Here is a 25,949-nt window from a genome sequence, read left to right on the forward strand (position 1 = left end):
CACCCTTCTAATGATGGTGTGTTCAGAACCCCTTCAGGAGGTCAAAGCTCCTGCTGGAGAGCTCTGGGGTTAAAAAACTCTTTACTCAAGCAAAAAATTGACCTTGTAAGGAATCTAACTCTGAACATCTTCGAAACTACTGGTCCTAGTTCTAGCCACACAGAAAACATCTCTTCCCTCTGTTCTAGCACAACTTTCCAGAGACATGAAGAAATTAGTTATTCTTCCTGAATTTTCTGTTGTCCACATCCAACAGACTTAATTCCTTCAATTCTTCCCCATCTTGACTGTCCACCTTTGGCCAGTCTTCAATTTACAATTCCCCTTCTCTTAAAATAATTTCCATTTTCTTCCTGCCTCCTCATTCTTCTGATGTTTTTTTTCCCTAGATTTAAAACAAAACAAAACAAAAAAAACCCAACAAACTGAATTGACCTAAGATTGGTAACAGGCGGTCAGTGAAGGCCTACAGTGACTTAATCCAGATTTCTTCATTATTATCCATTTTAGTTGGCCTTGACCAATGAATAAGAGTTTGTCAGAAGTGTGTGGCAGTGGGGACAAGGAAACATACATTTGATTCATACATGAAATGTATGCCATATCAGGAATATGGCAAATATTCATACATGAAATGTATGCCATATCAGGAATATGGCAAATAGAGTTTACAGTTTGTGGGGAAGAGTGGCAGGAAACGAAAATAAAAATACACCCTGGGGATAGACTGTGAAGAGATCTGAATGCCAAGGTAAAGGATGGAATTTATCATTAAACAGGAATCCGTTGGAGGATTTTAAACTTGGGAGTTTCAGATTTGTGTTTTACGAAAACTACTCTAGTAGCAGCAGTACAGAAAGTGTTGAGAGTGAGTGCGATCAGAGAAGCAGCGACCAGACAGGAAGTTACTGCAACAGACCCGCTAAAACAAAAGTTAAAGCTAAAACAGTAACAATGGGATAAAGAAAGGAAGACTACAAAGATGTTTAGGAGACAGAGCCCACAAAACTTCATCCTGATAGCATAATCATTTTTATTGCCATGAGCTGAAAGGCTACAAAGTAGATATGGGAAACATTCAATGGACCCTTGAATCTGTTAGCTCCAGAAAAAAGCCTCAATCTGAATTTTACTAGGTGGGTGGCCTGGCTGCTGAGAGTGCTGTACCAGCGAGAATGGAGTTCAACTGAGGCAGGCAACCATTCTGCAGCACTGGCTCTGGGCCGGCCCACTAGACCTGAACCTGGGGAATCCTGTACACCAGATTCAAGACCCAGCCACCCAACCTCCCAAGTGAGCCTCAGGGAAATTTAAGGGTATAAGTGAGGCATTGTTCTTAGTTTGGGCAAGGCAACTCCCCAAGAGGTAACAAGAAAGAAGGGACTATACAGTTATCAACTATGCTCCAAGTTGTGTTGCATCTTCAGGGAGAACTTAACTCAACCAGATAAAAGGCCACCAACCTGCGGGTGGGTGAATGACCATTTACCTTGACTGAGTCAGAAGAGAAAGGTTGCTAAAACCAGAGCAGGCTTACCTTGATATGTCTTTAGTGTAAAAACAGTATCACCAACAAAAAAAGATAAGAAAATAGGCTATGTTAAAGCTAATAATAAAATTCCTCCAAAGTAAGCACATAAGGTAAGTGCTGTTCCTTAGGGGAAACATTCTTTCAGAAATCTAAAAATATCTCCAAAGTTCCCTACCTGCCAGTGTGGGAGAAATTTTAATGGAAAGCAGATGGCCTATCAGTCTCAATCACCACTTCAGGAGTGTGCTTCTGCTGCTGCCTTCCCCACCCCATCCTTCATCTGTAAGGTATATGGGAAGTATTCAGCACTTTACAGATTATTTGGTGAATGATTCCTGTCCTCCCTGCATTTATCTTCTAAAAGAGATAAAAGCGAACAAGATAAAATTTTGCAAATTGATGATTTGGTCCATGAATCCCTTTTCCTCATGGATCAATTCACTCATTTATTTCATTATTCTATTTAATAAGATCTGGTAAAGGGAAGAATCTTACTTAGACTCAATAAAATGTATCAGGGCACTTGGTTTTTCCATGTGAAGAAAAAAAATTAGATCCCCACCTCACACTTCTCCAATTCCAGAAAGACCAAAGACCTAAATTTAGAAAACAAACAAAAACCTTAAAACTATTAGGGGAAAAAAAATATATATATATATATCAGTTTGACTTTAGGATTAGAAAGTATTTCTTAGATAAGACCAAAAGGAAAAACCATAAAAGGCTGACAAGTTTAACTCCTTAAAATTTAAATCTGCATGGCAAGATGCTATAAACAAAGTTTAAAAACAAGCACAAAGTGAGAAAGGATATTTATCACACATTTAACAAAGAACTAGTATCCACAAAAAAGAACTCAAATTAATAAGAAAATGAAAAGAAGCCAATAGAATATAATGCAGAATAGAATATATTATTGCAATTCACAGAAGAAATCACTCAAATGACTAGGGAGATGGAGGAGGAAAAAAAAAATGTTCAACCACACTAGTAATCAGCAAAACACAAATAAATGGAATACAATATCATTTTGCAACTATCAGACTGACAAGTATTTTTTTTCTTTTTTTTCCTTTGTGACTGACAAATATTCTAAAGTCTGACAATATCAAGTGTTGGGAAGGATCTGGAACAACAGGAATTAGTAGAAGCATTGTGAAAGTCACTTTTGTAACACCAAATAAAGATATACAACCTAGCAATTCTAAGTATATAAGCTTGAGAAACTGGATTTTGAGCTGGGCCTTGTGGGATGGGCAGGATTCTGACAAAGATAAAAGAACTTGTATTCCCCAATAAAAAGAACAGTATAAGCAAGACCACAGAGACAGGAAACTACTTGAGGAATGGCCAGACTGTTTCCAAAGTGGCTACACCAGTTTTACATTCCCACCAGCAGTATATGAGAGTTTCAATTTCTCCATACCCTTGCCAACACTTGTTATTATCTGCCTTTTTAATTATAGCCATCCTATGGGTGTTAAGTGGTATCTCACTGTGGTTTTGATATGCATTTCCCTGATGACATTATGTTGAACATATTTTCATTTGTTTATTAGCAATCTGTATATCTTCTTTGGAGAACTGTTTATTCAGATTCTTTGTGTATTTCTTAACTGGGTTATTTGTCTTTTTATTATTGAGTTATAAGAGTTTTTGACATACAGACATAGGTACAACTACCTTATCAGACAGAAGATCTGCAAATATTTTATCCCATATATGTGGGTTCTCTTTTTGTTTCTTGATGGTGTCCTCTGAAGTACAAAAGTTCTTAATTTGATGAAGTCCAATTTACTTATTTTTTTTCTTTGTCTGCTTGTGCTACTGGTGTGATATCTAAGAAACCCTTGCCAAATCTAAGGTCACAGATTTACGACCAAGTCTTCTTGTAAGAGTTTTATAGTTCTAGCTCTTGTATTTAGGTCTTTGAAATATTTTGAGTTAATTTTTGCATACGGTGTGAAGTAGGGGCACTATTTCATTATTTCATTATGTGGGTATCTAGTTGTCCCAGCACCATATGTTGAAAAAACTATTCTTTCCCCACTGAATTGTTTTTGGTTCCCTTGTTGAAAATCATTGACTGTATATGTGAGGGTTTATTTCTGGATACTCAATACTATTCCACTAATCCATATGTCTATCCTTAAGCCAAAACCATGCTGTCTTGATTACTGATAAGCTTTCTGATAAGCTCTGGGAAACTGGGAAGAGTGAGTCCTTCAACAACGTTCTTTTACAAGATTATTTTGGCTAATATGGGTCTTTGAATTTTCATGTAAATTTTAGGAACAGCTTGTAAAAATCTGCAAACAAGGCACGTGGCCTTTTGATAGGGACTGTGTTGAATCTGTAGATCAATTAGGGAGTATTATTATCTTTAAAATATTAAAAATTTCAATCCATGAACATGGGATGTTTTCCTAACTATTTAGATCTTTAATTCCTTTCAACAATGTTTTGTAGCTTTCAGAGTGTACATTTTATGTTTCCTTTTAAAAATGTATTCCCAAGTATTTTGCGTGTTTTGAGGCAATATAAACAGAACTGTTTTCTTAATTTCATTTTTTGCACTATTACAACTGTATAGAAATATGATTGATTTTTGTATATTGATCTTGTATCCTACAACCTTGTTGAACTTACTTATTAGTTCTAATAGTTTTTGGGTGGATTCCTTAGAATTTTCTATATACAAGATGGTGTTATCTGAAAGTACAGAGTTTTACTTCTTCCTTTCCAATCTGGATTACTTTTAATTTCATTTTCTTGCTCAACTGTCCCGCTTAGAACCTCCAGCATAATGTTTAACAGAAGTGGTGAGGCTGGACATCTTTGCCTTGTTCCCAAAATTAGGGGGAGAACATTCCATTCAGTCTTTTTCTATTAAGTATGATGACAGCCATGGGTTTTTTATAAATGCCCTTTATCAGATTGAGAAAGTTCCTTCTATTCCTAATTTGTTGGAGTTTTTGTTCGTTTCTTTGTTTTCAGAAATCATGAAAGGGTATTGGAGTTTGTCTAATGATTTCTCTGTATCCAGAGATTATGTGAGTTCTGTCCTTTAATGTTTTAATATGGTGTATTGCACTGATTGATTTTTCCCATTCTGAATTGATCTTGCAACCCTGGGGTATATCTTACTTCATCATAGTGTATAATACAATCTTATCTATAAATTATTGTTCATTTTGCTAGTGTTTTGTTGAGAACTTTTGCATTTATATTCAAACAGGACATTGGTCTGTAGTTTTCTTATGATGTCTCTGTCTGGTTTTGGTATCAGGACAATACTTGCCCCATAGAATGAGTTAGAAAGTATTCTCCCCTTCTCTATTTTTTGGAAGAGTTTGTGGAAGGTTAGTGTTCATTTTTTTTAATTGAAGTGTAGTTGATTTACAATGCTGTGGTAGTTTCAGGTGTACAGCAAAGTGATTCAATTATACATATACACCTGTACTTTTTCAGATTCTTTTCCATTACAGGTTATCATAAGATATTGAATATAGTTCTCTGTGCCACAGAGTAGGTCCTTTGTTGTTTATCTATTTTATACATAGCAGTGCACATCTGTTAATCCCAAACTACTAATTTATCCCTCCCTCTACTTTCCTCTTTGGTAACCATAAGTTTGTTTTCTATGTCTGTGAGTCTATTTCCGTTTTGTACATAAAATACTTGGGCACAAAATAAGTCTCAATAAATTTAAGAGGACAGAAATTATTTCAAGCATCTTCTTTAAGCACAATGGCATGAAACTAGAAATCAACCACAGAAAAACAAATGAGAAAAAAACACAGCATGGAAACGAAACAACATGCTACTAAAAAACCAATAGGTCAACGATGAAATCAAAGAAGAAATTAAAAAGTACCTTGAGGCAAACAATGAAAACACAACTACACAAAATCTATGGGATACAGCAAAAGCAGTCCCTTTAAGAGGAAGTTCACCACAGGCCTTCCTTAAAAAACAAGAACAATCCCAAATAAACAACCTACCCTACCACCTAAAACAATTAGAAAAAGAAAAACAAACAAAACCTAAAGTCAGCAGAAGGAAAGAAATAATAAAGATCAGGGAGGAAACAAATAAAATAGAGATTGAAAAAAAAAAACAGAAAAAATCAATCAACCAAGAGCTGTTTTTTCGAAACAGTAAACAAAATTGACAAGCCTCTGGCCAGGCCCACCAAGAAGAAAAGAGAAAGGACACAAATAAAATAAGAAATGTTTTGTGTATAATTTCATTTGTATCATTTTTTAAGATCCCACATATAAATCATATCACATTTGTCTTTCTCTGTCTGACTTACTTCATTTAGTATGATAAACTTTAGTTTCATCCATGGTGCTGCAAATGGTATTATTTCATTCTTTTTTATATGGCTGAATAATATTCGTGTGTGTGTGTGTACACATACTGTTTTCTTTATCCATTCATCTGTTGATGAACATTTAGGTTTCTTCCATGTCTTTGCTATTATAAATAGCACTGCTATGAACACTGGGGTACGTGTATCTTTTCAAATTAGAGTTTTCATCTTTTCTGGATATATGCCCAGGAACAGGACTGCTGGATCATATGGTAACTCTATTTTTAGTTTTTTAAGGAACCTCCATACTGTTTTCCATAGTAACTGCACCAATTTACATTCCCACCAACAGTGTAGGAGAGTTCCCTTTTCTCCACACCCTCTTCAGCATTCATTATTTGTAGACATTTTGATGATGGCCAATCTGACCAGTGTGAGGTGATACCTCATTGTAGTTTTGATTTGCACTTCTCTAATAATTAGTGATGTTAAGTATCTTATCATGTGCCCATTTGGTCATTTGTATGTCTTCTTTGGGAAAATGTCTATTTAGGTCTTCTGCCCAATTTTTGATTGGGCTTTTTTTCTTTTTAATATTGAGCTGTATAAGCTGTATGTATATTTTGGAAATTAAGCTCTTGTTGGTCACATCATTTGCAAATATTTTCTCCCACTGCATAGGTTGTCTTTTCATTTTGTTGTTGTTCATTCAGTTGAAACACATTTATCAATATATCACGGCCTAATCTTTGTGCAAATCAGTAGATAAATGTAACTGTTTCTTTCTCAAGTTTAGCAACTCAGTAATCATGAAGGCATCCAGGATCACAGAAAACATGCCGGATTCCCTGGGGCTCTGTCTGCCAAAGCAGCTCAGTCCCCTCGGGCAAAGGAACTTAGGTTGCTGGAACACTCTAAACTGGGAAGAGAAAAAGCAACAGGCTCCCTGAGCTAGTAGAGCATGAGGTACTATTGCCTGGTGGGTCCTGCATACTAATATTAATTGTTTTCGAATAAACATAACGTTAGAAGTCCAAACAGTTGATATTCACCATTATGATTAAATCAGGATGATAAAGCTGTTGTGATAAACACAACTATGAAACTGAAAATTAGTGATGACAACTTAGTTGTATCAGGCTCAACCTCCAATATACTTCTGGGGTTGCATAGCATTGAGAAAATTCTGATTTACAAACATAAGTAGCTGCAAATGTTAGCAGTTTTTTTTTTAATGAACATGCATTCTTAGAAGCTTAAGTTAACACACTGATCATCTTACGTATACGCATGCTTTTTAAAAATAGTTGTAAATAGTTTTCAAAAATCAAATCAAATATTTGAGGATTTTATGAAGCCCTCCAGCCTATCCCCAACCCCATCAGAGTTCCTACAGAACAAAGTTTGGAACAACCAACAAAAAGTTCTCTGAGATCCTTTTATTCTCAGTCTAGGAGGCTATACAGCAAAAAAATGTGAGGTTATGAGGAGGAATCAGTACATTCCGCCCACAGGCAATGACTTTCTTCCGGGACAAAAGTCTCTACTCTCCCACCTCCAATCCTGCCATCAAGACCAGTATTAATCTACTTTTTGAGCTCAATTTCCCATTTTCCCCCTTTCTACTCTTCACTCTAGCTAATCTTAAGTACTGCCTAGACCCCAACCATACCTTCTTACTTCCATGTGTTCGTTCATATTGTTATCTTCACTTTGAATTTATATTCATTACATATTTGAAGGCTTATGATTTGCTAAGCGTTATGCTAGACAACTTACATACATTTTTTAATTCAATTCCATTATATGTCCTATCCATCTTTATTTTAAAATAATAACAACCCATTATTATGCACTTATTTTGTGCACTTATGTGCTGAGTGCCTACACTAGTTCATTTAATCCCTGTAGTAACCCATGAAATAGGATAATACTATTGCCCTCATTTTATAATGAGAACACCAAGGCTCTGGAAGGTTAAAAAACATACCTAAGGCCAGGTAAGGAAGAGAATGCTCCCTGGAAAAGTGCTATCTGTGATCAGAGCCAAGTTCTTAAGAGTATGGTGAAGTTGTGATAGGACAATGGCATTCTAGACAGAGGGACAACATTCACAGAAGCAGAGCAGTAGGAAACAACATAGTATGCAGTTAGGAAAAAGATCAACCTTCAGAATCAGCAGACCCAGGTTCAAATACCTATTTTTGTTTGTTTTGTGGCCTCTAACTGTGACAACTCTCATCTGTAAAATGGTGATAATAAGCTGCACTATGTAGAACTGCTTTAAGATCAAAATTAAACATGATATGTAAAAGTGCCCAGTGCAGGATTAGGCCTAGGGTACATATTCAGTAAATAAATGTTACCTCCCTTCCTTTTCCCTAGTTGACAATTCAATAATCCATAAGCTTAAGAATATCATTTCCCTCACAGACATAGAAAACAAACTTATGGTTATTGGAGGGGGGAGGGATAAATTGGGAGTTTGAGATTTATAGATACTAACTACTATATATAAAATAGATAAACAACAAGTTTCTGCTATATAGCACAGAGAACTATATTCAATATCTTATAGTAACCTGTAATGGAAAAGAATATGAAAATGAATACGTATGTGTACATATGACTGAAACTTTATGCTGTACACCAGAAACTGACACAACATTGTTAACTGACTATACTTCAATAAAAAAATATATATATTAAAAAAAAAAAAAAGAATGTCATTTCCATCTCCACTACATTTCAGACATTTTTCCCTTCTGTAAGTTCCCAAGCTTTAGCAGGGATTCTGGAGCTGTAATATACCAAAAGTCATTGAGCAAGTTACGAGGTAACATCCTTAACCACATTTCTCAAAATGCTCACACAACTCACCTGTGTAGGCCATGTTCTTAGGGTTGCCATAAGGAGCCCCAGGCTGCACGGGGCTATAAACAGGGTTCATTGTGGAAGACTGAGAATCCTACAGAGAAACAAACAAACAAAAAAACAGCATTGGTTACTGATTGCTCATTCTCCCTGACATCAGCTTTTGATTTATAATCTTCAGTTTACATTTATAAAAAAGCAACATGGTATAGTAGAAAGAGGACTAAACAAAAGCCATTTGTTTCTATTTGGCCCTATGCTAGACACTATTCCCACTGTACAGATGAAAATACTGAGAAGCAGAGACACAATTTGACTACTATCAACCCAGGCCTTTTGGCTTTCAGTTCAGTACTAGTCCCACTATCCCACAGATGCCTCTGCCATGAGTGTACCATGTAGCACTGGCCAAGTCACTTTCCCTCTCTGGGCTTCAATGCCTTCTTTTAAAATCAATTTTTTTAGGCTCCCTGAGGTCCTTTCTAATTCTGAGGATGCTAGTCCAGGAGCTGGTAAGGGATGAACTTCTACTGTTCACCAGGGGAGCATGAGTACCTAATGACAAACCTATAGACTGCTAGAAAGAACAGAACCAAGTGTGTCACTCACCTTTTGCACCTACAGAGGACAAAATACAAGTGACTAGCAGCTTTGGAAAAAAATGGGAATTTATTGCCACTGATCATTTTAATGCAAACAAAGAAACACAGTTAAGATCTCTTTCAAAATTCATTCACGGGAAAAGAAATAAACTTGGATATTTGTGTGCAAGAAGTATCATCTGCACAAGTGCTCTGTTAATTATCTGAGTGAAGCACATTCTCCATCCTAGAATTCTCTTAAGATTTTTTGTATTTCTGTGGCGTCGGTTGTCATCTCTCCATTTTCATTTCTTATTTTATTTGTGTACTCTCTCTTTCCTTCTTGGTGAGCCTAGCCAGAGGTTTGTCAATTTTGTTTACTCCTTCAAAAACTCAGCTCTTCATTTGATTGATTTTTTTCTATTGTTTTTTAAATCTCTGTTTTACTTATTTTCCATCCTGATTAATGGAAAATCTGTCATTAAGCTCTGTTGGCCATCCAATTTGTCTCACCTTGTTTAGGGAACCATCTCTGATACATAGGCCAACATATGTTTGAAAACGTATCACCAAATGTATTATTTACACTTCATAAAAATCAAGCAATTCCCTCCTACCTAAGCTCACATGATAAATGGGCAATTTTTTAGGTCATTAACTTCTCCTGTAGCACCTCAGGATAGAATACAAGGCGTATGTTGAAGACAGGCAGTTACAGTCAATAGATGGCTTGATGACAACTGCTCTAAGATTAATTAGTCTGTCCAGGGCTCTGAAATGAGAAGTGGAGAAAAGATGGGTTTCTAAAAAGAGGAAGGTGGGGCAGTAAAACAGGTAAAAAAGAAAATGCCATTGGTCAACTTCAGAGGATAGAACTTGTTGAAGTGTGCCCAATGTGCAGCCCTGGCAATCACCCCAGAGCAAGAGGCTAGATTAAACTACCATCAGTTGACAAACTGAAACCAGAACAATTTGAGGGTGAAAGTTATGGGAGATACATACATTCCAGCACAATTTAAAGAAAAAACACACTTGCAGCCAGAGTTATCCATGAATACAGCCAAGTACACTCTCTCTGAATATAAGCCCTCTTCTGACAGGGTACTACAAGAAAATTAAGAGAGTTCACAGATGTTATAATACATTGCAAACTGTAAAGTGGCATGCAGATGTAAGTGATGACCGTGATGATGTGACAACACCACCACAGAAGACTACTTGTACATTTTCCCTGCCTTGGATCTCTCATCTACTCAACTAGTCTTCTGCATAATAAGCCAGGGTAAGGAAGCTGTGCTAAGCAGCACAATGAGCCCTGTAAACATCTGAGCACTCTCCTACTGAGAAGGTACTCTGTAGTGGCTGACTGGACAGACTGTGAAATTGCTTTTCATAACCAAAGAAACTATCAGTTTTGAAACTGGTCTCCTGCTGCTCCAAAATGAGGGCCACTGCCTCAGAAAGAGACCATGTCTGAGCAGCACTCCACAACAGCAATGATTCCAATCTCAACTAACAACTGGGGAAAATGAGATCTGCGAGGGGCTCAACATTTGGAGTAAGAATATGACAGCCACTTCTAGGTTGCTGCTCACAGGCAGAGAGGGTTCTTGGCTTTCAAGGGGAGGTCAGTCTTTTACAATACAATCCACTCACTGTTGATAGTTTCAGTGTAGGAAGACTGTAAGCTCTATAATCAGGCAGATTCAGGTTCAAATCCTGGAACTGTCACATACCAAATGTGGGACCACAGGCAAGTTCACTACTTCACCTGAGCCACAGTTTCCTCTAGCCTCAAAATGGAAAAGAATAACACATACTTTGTACAGCTGTTGTTAAGGTGTCTTTTTTTTTTAAATAAAAGGTAGGTTTATTGAGGTATAATTTACATATAGTAAAATTTACTTTTAGATATACAGTTCTATGAGCCCTGAAAAATGTATACAGTTGTACAAATACCACCACAATTAAGATACAAAGTATTTTCATCACCCCTAAAAGTTCTCTTATCTTTGTGGTCAATATCCTCCCCACAACTACCAGTTGTAGCAACCACTGATCTGTTTTCTGTTGTTGTTTTATGTACTCACACATTGACTTTCATCTTACAGATGAAAAAAGCAGGGCTGAGAAAAGGCAAATGAACAGTCCAAGGTCACAAAGCAAGTAAGGGACACAGTCAAGAATAGCACACCAAATGGATCAAAGATCTAAATGAAAAAGCTAAAAGTATAAAACTCTTAGAAGAAAGAAGAAAACACAGCATAACCCTTCGTGACCCTGGATTTGGCAATGGTTTCTTAGATATAATACAGCACAAACAACAATAAGGAAAAAATAGATAAAATGGATTCATCAAAACTAAAAACTTGGGTGCTTTTTAAAGAACACCATCAACAAAGTGAAAAGACAATCCACAGGAGAGAAAATTCTGCAGATCATAAATTTGATAATGATTTGTATTTAGAATATAAAAGGAACTCTTAGCTCAATAATAAAAAGGCTAATAACTCAATTAAAAATGGGAAAAGGATTTGAACATACATTTCTTCAAGTAAGTCATATAAGTGGCCAATAAGCACACAAAAAGATGCAAATCAAAACCACAATGAGATGCCATTTCATGTACACTAGGATGCCTATAATTAGAAAGAAAGATAATAAATAAAAAGTGTTGGCAAGAATGTGGAGAAATTGCAACCCTCATTCAATGCTGGTGGGAATGTAAAATAATAGGGCCACTTTGGGAAAAAGTCTGACAGTTCCTCAAACAGTTAAAGATCACCACATGATCCAGCCACACAACTCCTAGGTATATACCAAAAAGAAATTAAAATGTATGTCCACACAAATGTTCACAGCAACATTATTCATAATAGTCAAAAGGTGGAAACAACCCAAATGTTCAATTTATGAATGGATAATGAAATGTGGTATATCCATACAATGGAATATTTGGCAATAAAAAGGAATGAAGTATTGATACATGCTACAACATGGATGAACCTTGGAAATATATAAAGTGAAAGAGGCCAGTCACAAAATTCCACATATTATGTGACTCTATTTACATGAAATGTCCAGAATAGGAAAATCTATAGAGACAAAAAGTAGATTAGTGGTTGTCTAGATTAATTCATGATACATGAAATCTACATCTTTATCTTTCTCAAAATAATTATCATAATGCAGCACTCACCCACACATCTATTCTCAAACATACCAACTTCCTAAACACTTCTTCCTGATAACTCCATAAGCAATTCAAACTCACCATGTTCAAAAGTAAACTCATCATCTTTCCTCAAGCCCATTCTTCATTCTGTATTGGCCATCTCTAAATTATTAACGATCCATCCATGTGGCATCTAAGCCCAAAACCCTGGAAATCATCCTAAATTTCTCCCTTTCTTTCACACCCAATCAATCACCAAGTTCTGACAACCTTACCTTTCTCATTGCTACTGCTCCCTAGTTCAAGTTTCAACATTTCTTGTCTGAACCATTACAACAGTCCTAAAAGGACTCTTTTCCCCAATTCTAACCAGTTCTAATTCATCCTTGATTTTCTTTATTAAAACACAGGTGTTGGGGGGAAGGGTATATAGCTCAGTGGTAGAGTGCATGCCTAACATGTACGAGGTCCTGGGTTCAACCTGCCATTATAAAAATAAGTTTTAAAATAAATCAATAAATTAATAAGCCAGATTATCTCCCCCCACAAAAAACAAAAACAAAAAAGAGCTTTGGGGAAAAAAAAAAAGAAAATGTTTTAAAAAAAACATAGGTAGATATAAGTACATTACTCTCCTCAAAAGCCTCGGGAAATATAATCCCTACTTCTCCATATGGTATACAAGATCCTCTATGCTCTATCTGAGATGGGGCTAAGGAACATGTATTTGTGTTCCTGAGGAGATTTTGATACCCAAACAGTTTGAGGATGTTACCTGAGACTTTCTAAACCAAATGCCATTTGTCTTACATAAGCTTGATAGCGGAATTGAGATACAGCAGTGAACAAGAACAAAAATTCCTGCTTACATGCTAGTTGGGAGGGGGGAAGAAGAGACAAAATATTTTTTAGAAGTAAAATATACTATATCAGATGGCAATAAATGCTAGAGAAATTCTCTGAGGGTGAATAGGGAGTACCAAGGGAGGAGGTACAATTTTAAATAAGATGGTTAGAGACAGTGTCACTGAATGACATCAAGCAAAGACTTGAATAAGCTGAAGGAACAAGACATGTAGGTCTCTGACAGGAAACTGCCCAAGTAAAGAAAACAGCAAATGCAAATGCCTTGAAGTGGAACCATGTCTGAGAAATAGCAGGGAGGCCAGTTAGCTGGAACGCAGTGAATAAAAGAGAGAAATGTAGGTAGTGAGATCAACCAGATAATAAGGGCCAAATCATGTAGGGCCTTATAAGCCAGCATAAGAACTTTGTCTTTTATTCTAAATGAGATAGGAGTGTTTTGAGCATAAGAGTGACTTGATTTGACTTCATTTTAAGAGAATTACTTTGCTGAGCTGAGATCAGAGAGCAGGAAAGCAACAGGAGAAGCAGGGAGGTCCATTAAGATGCTACTGAAATAATCCGGATGAAAGATAATGGTGGCTTGAAATAGAGTGGTAGCAGTGGTGATGGTGGTGATGGTAAGTAGTCATATCTTGGACATAATTTTAAGGAATTACTAATAGATTGACAATGGAGAATGAGATGAAAAAAGACATTAAGGATGAAGCCAAAGTTAACTTGAGAAACTGGAATAATAAAAATGCCATTTACTGGCATGGATGAGAACTATGAAAGGAGAATATTTTAAAGTGAAGATAGAAATTTGCACCTGGACTTAAATTTGAGACACTTAAGAACTCTGCTTACAACAATGGTTGACACACAATGAGCATTCTGCAAGGGTTAACAACCAGTACTTCCATTATAAATATTACTACCAGCAGCTACTATTTGTTGAACATTCACCATGTGACAGGTACTATGTTAGGGACTTCCCTTATTATGTCCGTGTAAGTCTTATAAGGTCACAATCATCTTGCAAAATAGCTATTATTTTCACTTTATTACAGACAAATAAACTTAAGTCCAGAAAAATGAACTGACTTGCCTAAAGTCTCATAACTAAGAATTGAAAGAAGTTAGTTTTACACCCAGTTCTTCTGACTGCAATGTCCAAGCTACTTCTACCTAGATACTAGGTGCATTTCCCAGTCTCTCTAGTCTCTCAACCCAGCACTGGATTCTCCTCTGGAATAGCAGGCCCAGAACCCTCCTTTAACTCAGGGTTCCTTGTGCTCTGTTTGGATCCAGATAGATTCCACCATAGAGGTAGTTCATACTTACCTACTCGGTCTCTGCTGGACGCTCACAGGCAGTTATAAGAGAATAAAAGTACCGTGTGCCTGACTTTTATTCTTGCCAACTGTCTAGGATCTCAGCTGCCATATGCTACCCATCCAACTTGACTTCACTTCTTAAGTAAGCTAAGTGCCTGCTGTACAAGTCCTGTCTAGCTCTCTCTCCCATAGACAAATATGGAGTTGCCTCTGCTCCCTGGGGTTGAACCACAGTATGTCTATACTACCTGTGCCAGCTAATACAACTCTGCAATAGCTTCTCATCTTATTCAGAACAAAATCCAAAGTTCTTATAAAGGTCTACAAGGCCTTATATGATGTGGTCTCACATGCTCATCTCTCTGGTTGCAACTCCTACCACTACCCCTTGCTTTCTCCACTCCAATCGCAATGACCTCCTTATTCCCTGAATATACCATGTTATGTTTACGCCTTAGGGTCTTTGTACTTGCTGTTTCCCATACACCTAAAATGCCCTTCCCTCCAGATATCCAAATGGCACAGTCCCTCACTTCATTCAGGTCTCTGTGCAAATGTCACCTTGTCAGAAATTACTTCCTTAAATGAGCTATCTAAATAATAGCTCCTACATGCTGTTATTCTGTTTCCTCATCCTGCTTTACTTTTCCTATTGACATCTATCATCAACTGATATATTTTCTTGCCTATTTGTTTATTCTCTTCCCTATTAGAGTAAGTTCCATGAGAACAAGGATTCTATTTATTTTGTCTTGTATTCTTAGTACCCAGAATATTACCTGGCACATAATGGGCATTAAATACATAGTAGTTGAATAAATAATGAACTGTCCTTCATGTTTCTCCAAAAGACAACTCTGGAAAAAGTTTCAAGGTTCTTGGTACTTCTTGGCATATCTCAGTCAACTACTTGGCTCCACACCTGTCCAGCATTTACCACCAATGTCCAGAGAAGCCTCCATCAATAGCTCATCTTGGGCAGAACAAGTAGCAATGAGCAAGGTAGTGGCATGATGACTGAGAGGGAAAACACAGAGGTTTCTTAAGACATTCCTCCTGGTGGAGCTGGCTTTCATTCCCAGACTGTTCTACAAGTAGCCTGCTGGTACCCTCAAAAGCACCTGAACTATTTCTTTCAAATCAGTAGCAAAATCTATGAGCATAAAATGACATGAAAAAAAATCCCAGGGATGAAGGATGAACACTTGGAAGTACCATATGCACAACAGGTTGCAGTGTGTAAAATTAGTGTTGTAGTTTGCAAACTACTTTAAAATTTTCAAAGAATTTTACCATTTAAAAAGCTTATACAGATGGTCTCCAAATTATGACAGTTTGACTTAAGATGTTTCAACTTTATGGTGGTACCAAAGCAATATGCACTCAGTAGGAACATATTTTGAATTCTGAATTTTGATCTTTTCTTGGGCTAGATAAGCAGCATGATACTCTCATAATTCGGGGCAGCAGCAGCAGCGAGCTGCACAGCTCTCAGTCAGCCACACAATCACAAGGATAAGCAAATGATTTACACTTACAACCATTCTGTACCCATATAACCATCCTGTTTTTCACTTAAAATACAATATTCAATAAATTATACGAGATATTCAACATTCTGTTATAAAATAGGCTTTGTGTTAGATGATTTTGCCCAACTGTATAGGCAATTGTGTTCTGAACATGTTTAAAATGGCCTAGGCTAAACCATGATGTTTGGTAGGTTAGGTGTATTAAATGCATTTTCAACTTACAATGGGTTTATTGGGACATAACCCCACTGTAAACTGAGGAAGATTTGTAGTTTACAATGAGATTTTTAACCGCTATTTCACTTGGTCCTTTGAAGTAAGCAATACAAGGATTATTAATTTCATTTGATAGATAAGTAAAGTTCAAAGGTTTAATGCACGTTAGGATGGATACTGTAGGGAAAACATACAGATAGTGTCTGCCCAAAGGAGATTACGGTCTAGCTGGAGAATTTTAGAAATTAAATAAAAATAAACATGCCAAAGATAATACACGGAGGTGGAACTTCTGGAACACCTAAACTGCTTAGCAAATCCTCTTCCCTAAAAGCAAAAATAAAAATAAAAACAAAATTGTCAAAAACAACCATTTCAGATGCGGAAAATTAACCAAAGGCATACATCAAATTGAGAAATGTTTATTCAAGAAAAATTACTGAACCATGTTAAGGACAGTAAGAATTTGTGACATTTTAGCCTGAAGTTGCCCCTACCCCTCAAACCTCAAGCTCCCTAGGGGTAATTCCATCAGGGCAGGGCAGGCCAGGCCATGAGCAGGACTGCTACCAGAGTGGGCTGATTTAATTTAAAGCTGAGTGTAGAAAATCTGCTCTGGATATTGCCCAAAGTCATTGTCAAAAACAACAGAGGGACAATCTGGGGAACAATAGTAAACCAGGCTACTACTGCAGCTGGCCTAAGGTCATATACTAGTTAGAGCAGGCAACAGACCTGCAGATAAGCCAGAAATTTAAAAGAGAGTTCTGGGGAATACAAGATAAGACAAGACCCACTATGAGATCCATAGTGTCCATAAGGCTTCACACTTGCTAAGGAGAAACGGGAGAGGTCCTAGCTATCTACTGACCTTATGTGAATATAAGGCTTTGAAACACTGAAAGTAAAGGCTGGAGCAGAACTATAAACTGCCTGAACTTTGAATGCATTCCCCAAATGACAAACAGATCTATCAGCAAAAGGTGGGAGATTTCCTGGCCTAGGATTGAAGCCAATCGTTGGCTAACCACTAATCTATGCTGACCCAGGGGTGAACCTGAGGAAGCCAAGTTTAAAAATTAAAACAATAATTTAAAAAATATGATCAGAATAAACTACTTGCATGTTAAATAATTAATAAATATTAAATAATAATTAAATAAATATATAAATAATTAAAGTAACATGTATGGTTAAAAAAAGAGACATCAGCAGCCACACATTGCAAAGGAGACAGACACTATAGAATAGTCTGAGCAAGTCATTAAATAAACACTCCCCCAAAAAGGACCCCCCAAAAAACAAACAAAAAAATACAACCCAGCACGAACCCTCCCACCCCTTAGTAGTGGGAAAATCTTAATCAAGAATTGCTATAATATATTATCTAAAACACAGTTTTCAACCAAAAAAATCATGAAACATGCAAAGAAACAGGGAAGTGTCACCTATTTACAGAAAAAGAAAAAGGAGACTACAGATGTTGTCTCTAAGAGAGCCAGATGCTGGAATCAGCAGATAAATATTTCAAAGCAGCTATTATAAATATTTTAAAGAACTAAAAGAAATCATATTTAAAGAATTAAATGAAAGTATGATGGTAACTACCCATCAAATAGAGAATATCAATAAACAGAAACTATTTTAAAAATGGAATTGTATTCTGAAATGAAACATTCAAGAGGGACACAAGTCTGATGGCAGAAGAAAGAATCATTGAACTCAAAAACAAATCAATATAGATTATGCAATCTGAAAAACAGAAAGAAAAAATAAAGAAAAATAAAGTCAGAGACCTGTGGAAAACTATGAAGGCAAACCAACATACAATTAACGGGCATCCTAGACAGAGGAAAGAAGCAGAAAAAATATTTGAAGACACACTTGCCAAAAGCTTCCCAAATTTGATTTTATAAACAAACATGAACCTACACACAAGATAAACAATGAACTCCAAGCTGAATAAACACAAAAAGATCCACACCTGCACACATCATAGTAAAAACTGTTGAAAGCTGAAGAGAAAAAATTTAAAGTGGCAAGAGAAAAAAACTTACCAGATAAAAGGGAACAACAATAAAATTAAGATGAACAGCCCACTTCTTACGAGAAATAATGGAGGCCAGAGGTAGTGGAACGATAAATAAAATGTGCTGAAAGGGGAAAAAAAGTCAACCACAATGTCCAACCCCAGTAAAATTATTCAGAATTAAAGGCAAAAATCAACACTCCCAAATGAGTAACAACTGAGATAATTCATTGCTAGCAACCTACCTTTCAAAAAATCCTAAAGAAATACAAAAGCCTTCTGGCTGATAGGAAAGAGTACTAGAGAACAATTCAAATCCACAGAAAAAGATAGCACAAATACAGGTGATTACATAGGTAAAAATAAAGGACAAAATAAATATTTTTCTCTTTTTTTTCTCTTAACAGACTTAAGAGACAACTATATAAGACAGTAACTTTAAAACTATATTGCTGGGTATATAATACAAAAAGATTTAATTTATAGAAAAACAAGAGCCCAAAATAAAAGAGAGGGGGAGTGGTACTACACTGAAACAAAGTTTCTAAATTTTACTGAAATTAAATTAGTTTATATCTGAAGTAGATTGTTTGTATATGAAGTAGATTATAATAAATATGTAACCTGTAACAAATTAAGATATATATTTAATCCCCAAAGCAACCTCTAAGAAAATAACTTTTTAAAATTTAATAAAAATATCAACAATAACAGCAATAAAAAGAAACAAACCATTGATACATACCAAAGCATAAATTAACCTTGAAAATATTGTGCCAAGTGAAAGAAGCCAGAGCAAAAGACCACATATTATATGATTCCATTTATACAAAACATTCAGAAAAGGCAAATCTGAACAGATAGATATTTGATCACCTGGGACTTGGAGTAGGGATGAGTAGGAATGGGGATTGACAGCAAATAAGAGCAAGAGATCCCTTTGGGGAAATTAAAAATGATCTAAAACTGGTCTAGATAGTTGCACAACTCTGTAAATTTACTAAAAAGCATTGAATTGTACACTTAAAATGGTTGAATGTATAAATTACACCTCAAAAAAGCTGTTAAAAATACAAACTGGTGATTCTTGAGTCAAGGAAAAAAACATGTTTCTATAAGCTAAAAGGAATTAAGTCATTTAGTTCAACACCCTTATTTTATACACATGAACTGATACTTCCTGTGCCAAGCTCTGCACAAAGTGTTAACAGAATCAGAGATAATAGGACATGGTTTCTGTCCCTGCGGTGCTTATATGAGGGAGATAGACATGGAAACCGACAATTAAGAGCAAAATAGTAGTGTTATTATACTGAGTGCTAGAATTTAAAGAAAAAACAACTAAAGGGGGGAGGGATGCTGTGACTGCCACTGGGTGGCAATGTGCTCAGTTAAAAGATCCTATTTCCCAATCTGTCTTTGCAGTTAAGTGTAGTAGCTACGTGATTAGTTATGCTCAATGAGATATAATTGAAATATTGTGTAGGACTTATGCCTAAAGTCTGCTTAAAGGGAACGGTGTTAGCTGGGGGAAGTGCCCTTCCTTCTACCCTTACTCTTTCCTGAATTAGGACATGACAACTGGAGCTCATCAGCCTTCTTTTCTGTGAAGTGACCTTGAGAATGTCTCAAACCAAGGATGGCAAAAGGACTTGGGTCTAGGGCTTGAAACTACTATTTTAGCCCTCGACTAACTCTGGTGCTCCTTTTATGTGAGAAAATAAAACCCTATATATTTTTTTAAGTTTTTTGTTTTGTTTTGTTTTGTTTTGGGGGGGGATAATTAGGTTTATTTCTTTCTTTCTAGAGAAGGTATTGGGGATTGAACCCAGGATCTTGTGCATGCTGGCATGCGCTCTACCACTTGAGTTATATCCTTCCCCCAAAACCCTTTATTTTTAAACCACTGTTATTTTATATTTGTTTCATGTAGCTGAACCTAATCCTATTTAATTGGGGAGAGAGATATAGAAGATTTCAAAAGAACGTGTCATCTGATTTATGTTTTGAAGGATGACACAAATTCTACAGAGGGAGAAGGGGAACGAAAGGCCATTTGTGAAATTACATCATGAGAGAATAAGGCACATTTGGAGAATACTGAATAGTTCTGAAAAGCTGGAACATAGAATCTGAAGGAAACCATGGCAGGAATATTATCATTCAGTCCCCATTTCTCAATTGGGTCCACTCAGCTCTTATGAAGAATCTTGACTGGGCATGGCTACAGGCCATTTTATGATCCCAGAGCTCTTTTGAACTTCTGTTTTAAATACTTGTTGCAGCTGAAATTTGCCTGATTTTCTTCCTGCTACACTGTAAGCAACATAAGGTCAAGGGACCGTATCTGTTTCACTCACTACTGAATTTCTAGTAAAGGGCCTGATATTAAGCAGGATGCTCAATAAACATTTTTGACTGGATGAATGAATTAATTAATGGGTATAAGTATTGGAATTTGACAGTTTAATATCACATTAACTACTTCTTACCAAACAAAATTAAGAAAACTCAAGTTTCAGTGTTTTCCCCCTAAATTCTATCAATATGATACTGCAAGGAGCCCAGTTTTTATTGTAGCTGTTTGCTTCTTTATATTGTCTGCAAATTTAATCAGTCTGCACATCACATTCCTGCATTTTACAGTTCTGTATGTATCATTTCATCTCAGGAAATATTTCAATTTAAAGATGAAATGGAAGATTTCTAGCAAACTGCCAAGAGGATCTCAATATCAAAAAGGCTTCCACAGTTAACAGATCTTTTCATGCAAAATCTCCACACTACCTCTTGTGCCTGCCTGTAAATGAAATGCTCATCTGCAAAATGTCACATTCTAACCACCAGAGCATTCAGCCCATTGAAACAGCTTCAAGAAAATGCCTTTGTCCTAATCAAAAATACAACAAAATTGTCTTTCAAGCCAAACACTTGCAAATAATACAAAATTTCTTCTCAAGGGTTTTCTCAAAAGGGCAAACAAATTTCAGAAGGAATCTCCCTTAATATAGAAAGCAATTATTCATTAAACCTCACATATACTTACTTGGGACTTACTATGTGTCATTTCTCTGCCCTTAAAAGAGTTCATCTTTTAGTGGGGAAACAGTTTTGTAAAAAGATAATTACTATAATAAAAGTGTTATATTAAAAGAAAGTGCTTAAAAGAGAAAGATGTCATTTTGCTCAGCAGAAGGGTCAAAGAAAGCTTTCATAGTGTAGCACCTTTACAGTTTATACAGATGGTGCAAGAGTTAACAGTTACCATTTTGCAGATAAAGGAAACAGAATCAGAGAAGTTAAATGATTTTGTTCAAGATTCCATAGATGGTTAGTGGAAACCCAGGGACTAAAACATAGGTGAGTAGATCCCAAGTCCAGTGTGCCTTCCTTGACATCAACCTGTTTAACAATCCAGACGTAATAATGGTTGTAATTTCCTTGCCTTTACACTTTAGCATCCAGCAAATGTGATTTCTCTGAGTTCCCCTGAACATGCCACACTCTCTGGCCTCTGAGTCTGTACACATGCTATTCTCTCTGCCTGAAATGCCACTGTCTCAATCATTAGGCAGTTCTACCTCATCTTTCCTATCTCTTAGTCTGAATAATTCCTACTCTTCTTTTCGGGTCTCAATTAAATGCTACTTTCATTGAGAAGCTTCTGTAGTATTTACCACAATATATAGTTGACCCTTGAACAACACAGGGGTTAGAGATGCTAACCAACCATGAAGTCAAAAATTCAAGTATAACTTTTATAGTCAGTCTTCTGTATCCACAATTCAGCATCTGTGGATTCAACCACTTGTAGACTGTGCAGTACTGTAGTACATACTTATTGAAAAAAATCCACGTGTAAGCAGAACCACACAGTTCAAATTCACATTGTTCAAGAGTCAACTGTAATATAATTATATCACACTCTTGACTGTAAAGCCTATGAGAGCAGAAATTTGTCTTGCACTGAGCTTTATTCCTAACACCTAGAACACAGTATCAGGGACTTAGATGTCCTTGGAAAATATTTGCTGAATAAAGTGACTGTATGCCATAGTTTCACAACCACACAATACAATGACTTTAAATTATCACACAACTCTAAAGCAAAATTATAATTTGCTGAAAATGGGCTGCTTCAGGCAGACTTGCTATAACATCCCAAACTACAAGAAATAGTGATCAGGCATTTCTAGAGAGATTATAAATCAACAATCCTCAGAGTCTCTCTTTAATGGTTACTTACAAGAGGCTAGATTTGAAATGTAAATATATAAACCAGATTTTATCTTCTTAGATAAGGCTTGTGACACTGTATTAAAAACAGTGGGCTCCTTTTCAAAAGTACAAGTGCCATAATACCCATTGCTCCTAGTTGCAGTGAGCTAGTTGGAAGAGGTCTATGGTAATGGCACCCAATAGCTTTATTTATTTTTGTTTAGAAGAGATAACTGAAGCACAGAGAAGGGAACAGGTTACTTTAGAAATACATGGCAAGTCAGGGTTGTGGACAGTGCCCTGAACAAAACCCAAGTAATCACCTTTCCTGGGAAAGTAACATCTGCAAAGTGCTGCTTAGTAATTTTATATAATGGTTAAGAACATAGGTTTCTAAGTCACAGCAGTTGTGAGGCTTTGGATAGCTTAACTAATTTCAGTTTCTTCTTCTGTATAGTAGAAATACTAGGGGTAACCACACGCCAGGATTGTTGAGAGGATTAAATGAGATAATATGTTTTGCCAGAGCACATGTAAACACTTAACAAATGGCAGCTTTATCATTATTTCATCTGGGGAAACATCCTTATCATACACGATTTTCAATGGCCTAGACCTACAATGTCCATAGGGACACCCAGGACTATGGACTATCCTCTTCCCAGGTCTAGGGTTTTAGAAAGGTAATTAGAAACCCTCAAAAGAGTAAAAGGGGTACTAGTCACCTTGAGGCTATCTGCTACAGGAGGGCAATTACCTCCTTATTTATAAAGTGAAAACACTACCATTTATTTAAAGAATTACTATGAAGATGAATAGCGAACTATGAAGGATTAAAGTAACAAAGTGACAATCTCTGTGCTTTAGAATGATATTTCCTAAGAAGATTAAGGGTGCATTGCCAGAAGAGAAACAGAAAGTCTGAACTAGAAAGAGCCAAAATAGAAAAGAAGGAAAGAATATAGGAAATATTTTAGAGTCAAAACTGACAGGATTTAGACATTTTCTGTATGCAGTTCTTGATGAGGGAAAAGTATGGGGCTTTTGGGTAAGCACTGAAAGATAAGCATTCATTTTTGAACAAGCAGAGGCAGAGATGTCCAATGAACAACTAGGAATCCAGAAATACTGATCTGAGAGGCAGTGACTGCTATGAACTAACTACTCAACAACCATTATGTTCAGTTGCTTACAGGTTAGAAGTAGTCCCCCAAGGGTATAAAGGCAGTAAGGAATGAACTACATGGAGGAAGAATAACAGCACAGCAGAATATGCCATCAGATGTAATTCAGAGCCGAGTAGGGCTCTCATAAAACATAGCATATCTTCAGAACCTGGCCACTAAAGAAGCAAGCCTACTTGGCTCCCAATATGATTGCTTGCTTCCTTCTTTCAGTCAATAAACCTTCCCTGGGTCTTTATTTTATACTAGGCTCAGTACCAGCATTAGGGATATGAAGATGAATAAGTTATGGTACATGATCTTAAGGACCTTGGAGCTAGCAAAGAATAGAAACGTGTAGAGTCAGATAAGGACAAAGGAAACACGTAAAGAATCAAATAAGGACACCCACATGCTATGGTACAGATGAGTGCAGGGGTCTAGAGAACCTAACTCCATGCACTCCTTCTCCACAATGTCTTCCCTGAATATTACATTAGCTAACATTTATGAAATGCTTAACTATGAGAGGCATTTTTCTTAGAGCTTCACATATTTTACCTACTTTAATTTTCACATCTACTTTATCAAGTAGGTACTATTTACTACCCTCATCTTACAAATGGAAAAACTGGACAGTCTGGCCTATGATGGACTCTCCTGAGCTCTCATTGTCCTCAAAAAGCATTTTATATCATCATACAGTACTTTGTATCATTGGTTTTTTAAAAATATCCCTTGAAGAACCCTCCTACACTGCTGGTGGGAATGCAGTTTGGTGCAGCCACTGTGGAAAACAGTATGGAGATTCCTCAAAAGACTAGGAATAGATTAACCATATGACCCAGGAATCCCACTCCTGGGCATATATCCAGAAGGAACCCTGTCAAAAAGACAGCTGCACCCCAACGTTCATAGCAGCACTGTTTACAATAGCCAAGACATGGAAACAGCCTAAATGTCCATCAATAGATGACCAGATAAAGATGTGGTATATTTATACAATGGGATACTATTCAGCCTTAAAAACCAACAACATAACGCCATTTGCAGCAACATGGATGTTCCTGGAGAATGTCATTCTAAGTGATGCAAGCCAGAAAGAGAAAGAAAAATACCATATGAAATCGCTCATATGAGGAATTAGAAAAAAAAAAAAACAACATAAATACAAAACAGATACAGACTTATAGACATAGAATTCAAACTTGTGGTTGTCAAGGGGGCAGGGGGTAGGAAGGGACAGATTGGGATTTCAAAATTTGTAGATACTGACAGGCATATATAGAATAGATAAACAAGATTATATTGTATAGCACAGGGAAATACATACAAGATCTGTGGTAGCTCACAGCAAAAAAAAATGTGACAATGAATATACGTATGGTCATTTATAACTGAAAAATTGTGCTCTACTCTGGAATTTGACACATTGTAAAATGACTATAACTCAATAAAAAAATGTTTTAAAAAACCCTTTAAGATAAAGACATGAATATATTACGGCTTTATCTCTTATGGGGCCTAGTACAGGACCAGGTATATATTACAGGTATTCATTATTTGCTAAACATCAAAATGACTGTTACGAAGTCATTCCATTGTCCAAGTTTTATATCAGATCCTTAAAAAGCAATCATTTCTTATTCATTCAGCAAATCCACAGTAAGTATTCAGTCTAAGCCAATTAATGGTACCAGGTATAGGCTAAACAGAAATAAACCAGACACAGAACCTACCATCAAATTTATCATGGTAACCACTAATGTGTCTGTTGTTTAACAGCATATAAGCTCTATATTCTTCAGATATTATACCCAGATATACATGTGTGTCTTCTGACTATTCAAACACTTAATAGGAATAAACTATCAGTTGAAAGAATAAATGAATGAATGATGGATACTCTGAACCTTAGACCAGGCTGTGCTCTGGCCACTAGGAAGCTCAGGGTTGAAACAAACCTTAGCAATAAGCAAGAACTCTGGAACTAAATTTACCCTGGCTTCATTTATTCTGTTTTCCTTATTTCCCCCTTCACTGTGAATCTCTTTATTTACTTTTGATCCTATTACCTTATGCATGTTTTAAAACTAATTTCCTCTAGAAAAAAAAAAAAGATGGCTATA

At 36.3% G+C, this 25,949-nt stretch overlaps 1 protein-coding gene across 6 annotated transcripts in view; it reads right to left on the minus strand.

Annotated features, from left to right (window-relative positions):
- Positions 1-25,949, minus strand: part of FAM168A (family with sequence similarity 168 member A) — a 154,571-nt gene that overhangs the window by 34,741 nt on the left and 93,881 nt on the right. For all 6 annotated transcript variants that reach the window (XM_074372602.1, XM_074372603.1, XM_074372605.1 and 3 more), the window contains one exon: positions 8,730-8,817. In XM_074372602.1, the coding sequence (XP_074228703.1) occupies positions 8,730-8,799 (70 nt within the window). In that variant the 5' untranslated portion in view covers positions 8,800-8,817. The remainder of the gene's footprint in view (positions 1-8,729; positions 8,818-25,949) is intronic.

Source organism: Camelus bactrianus, chromosome 10 (genome assembly GCF_048773025.1).
Source record: "Camelus bactrianus isolate YW-2024 breed Bactrian camel chromosome 10, ASM4877302v1, whole genome shotgun sequence".
NCBI lineage: Eukaryota > Metazoa > Chordata > Mammalia > Artiodactyla > Camelidae > Camelus > Camelus bactrianus.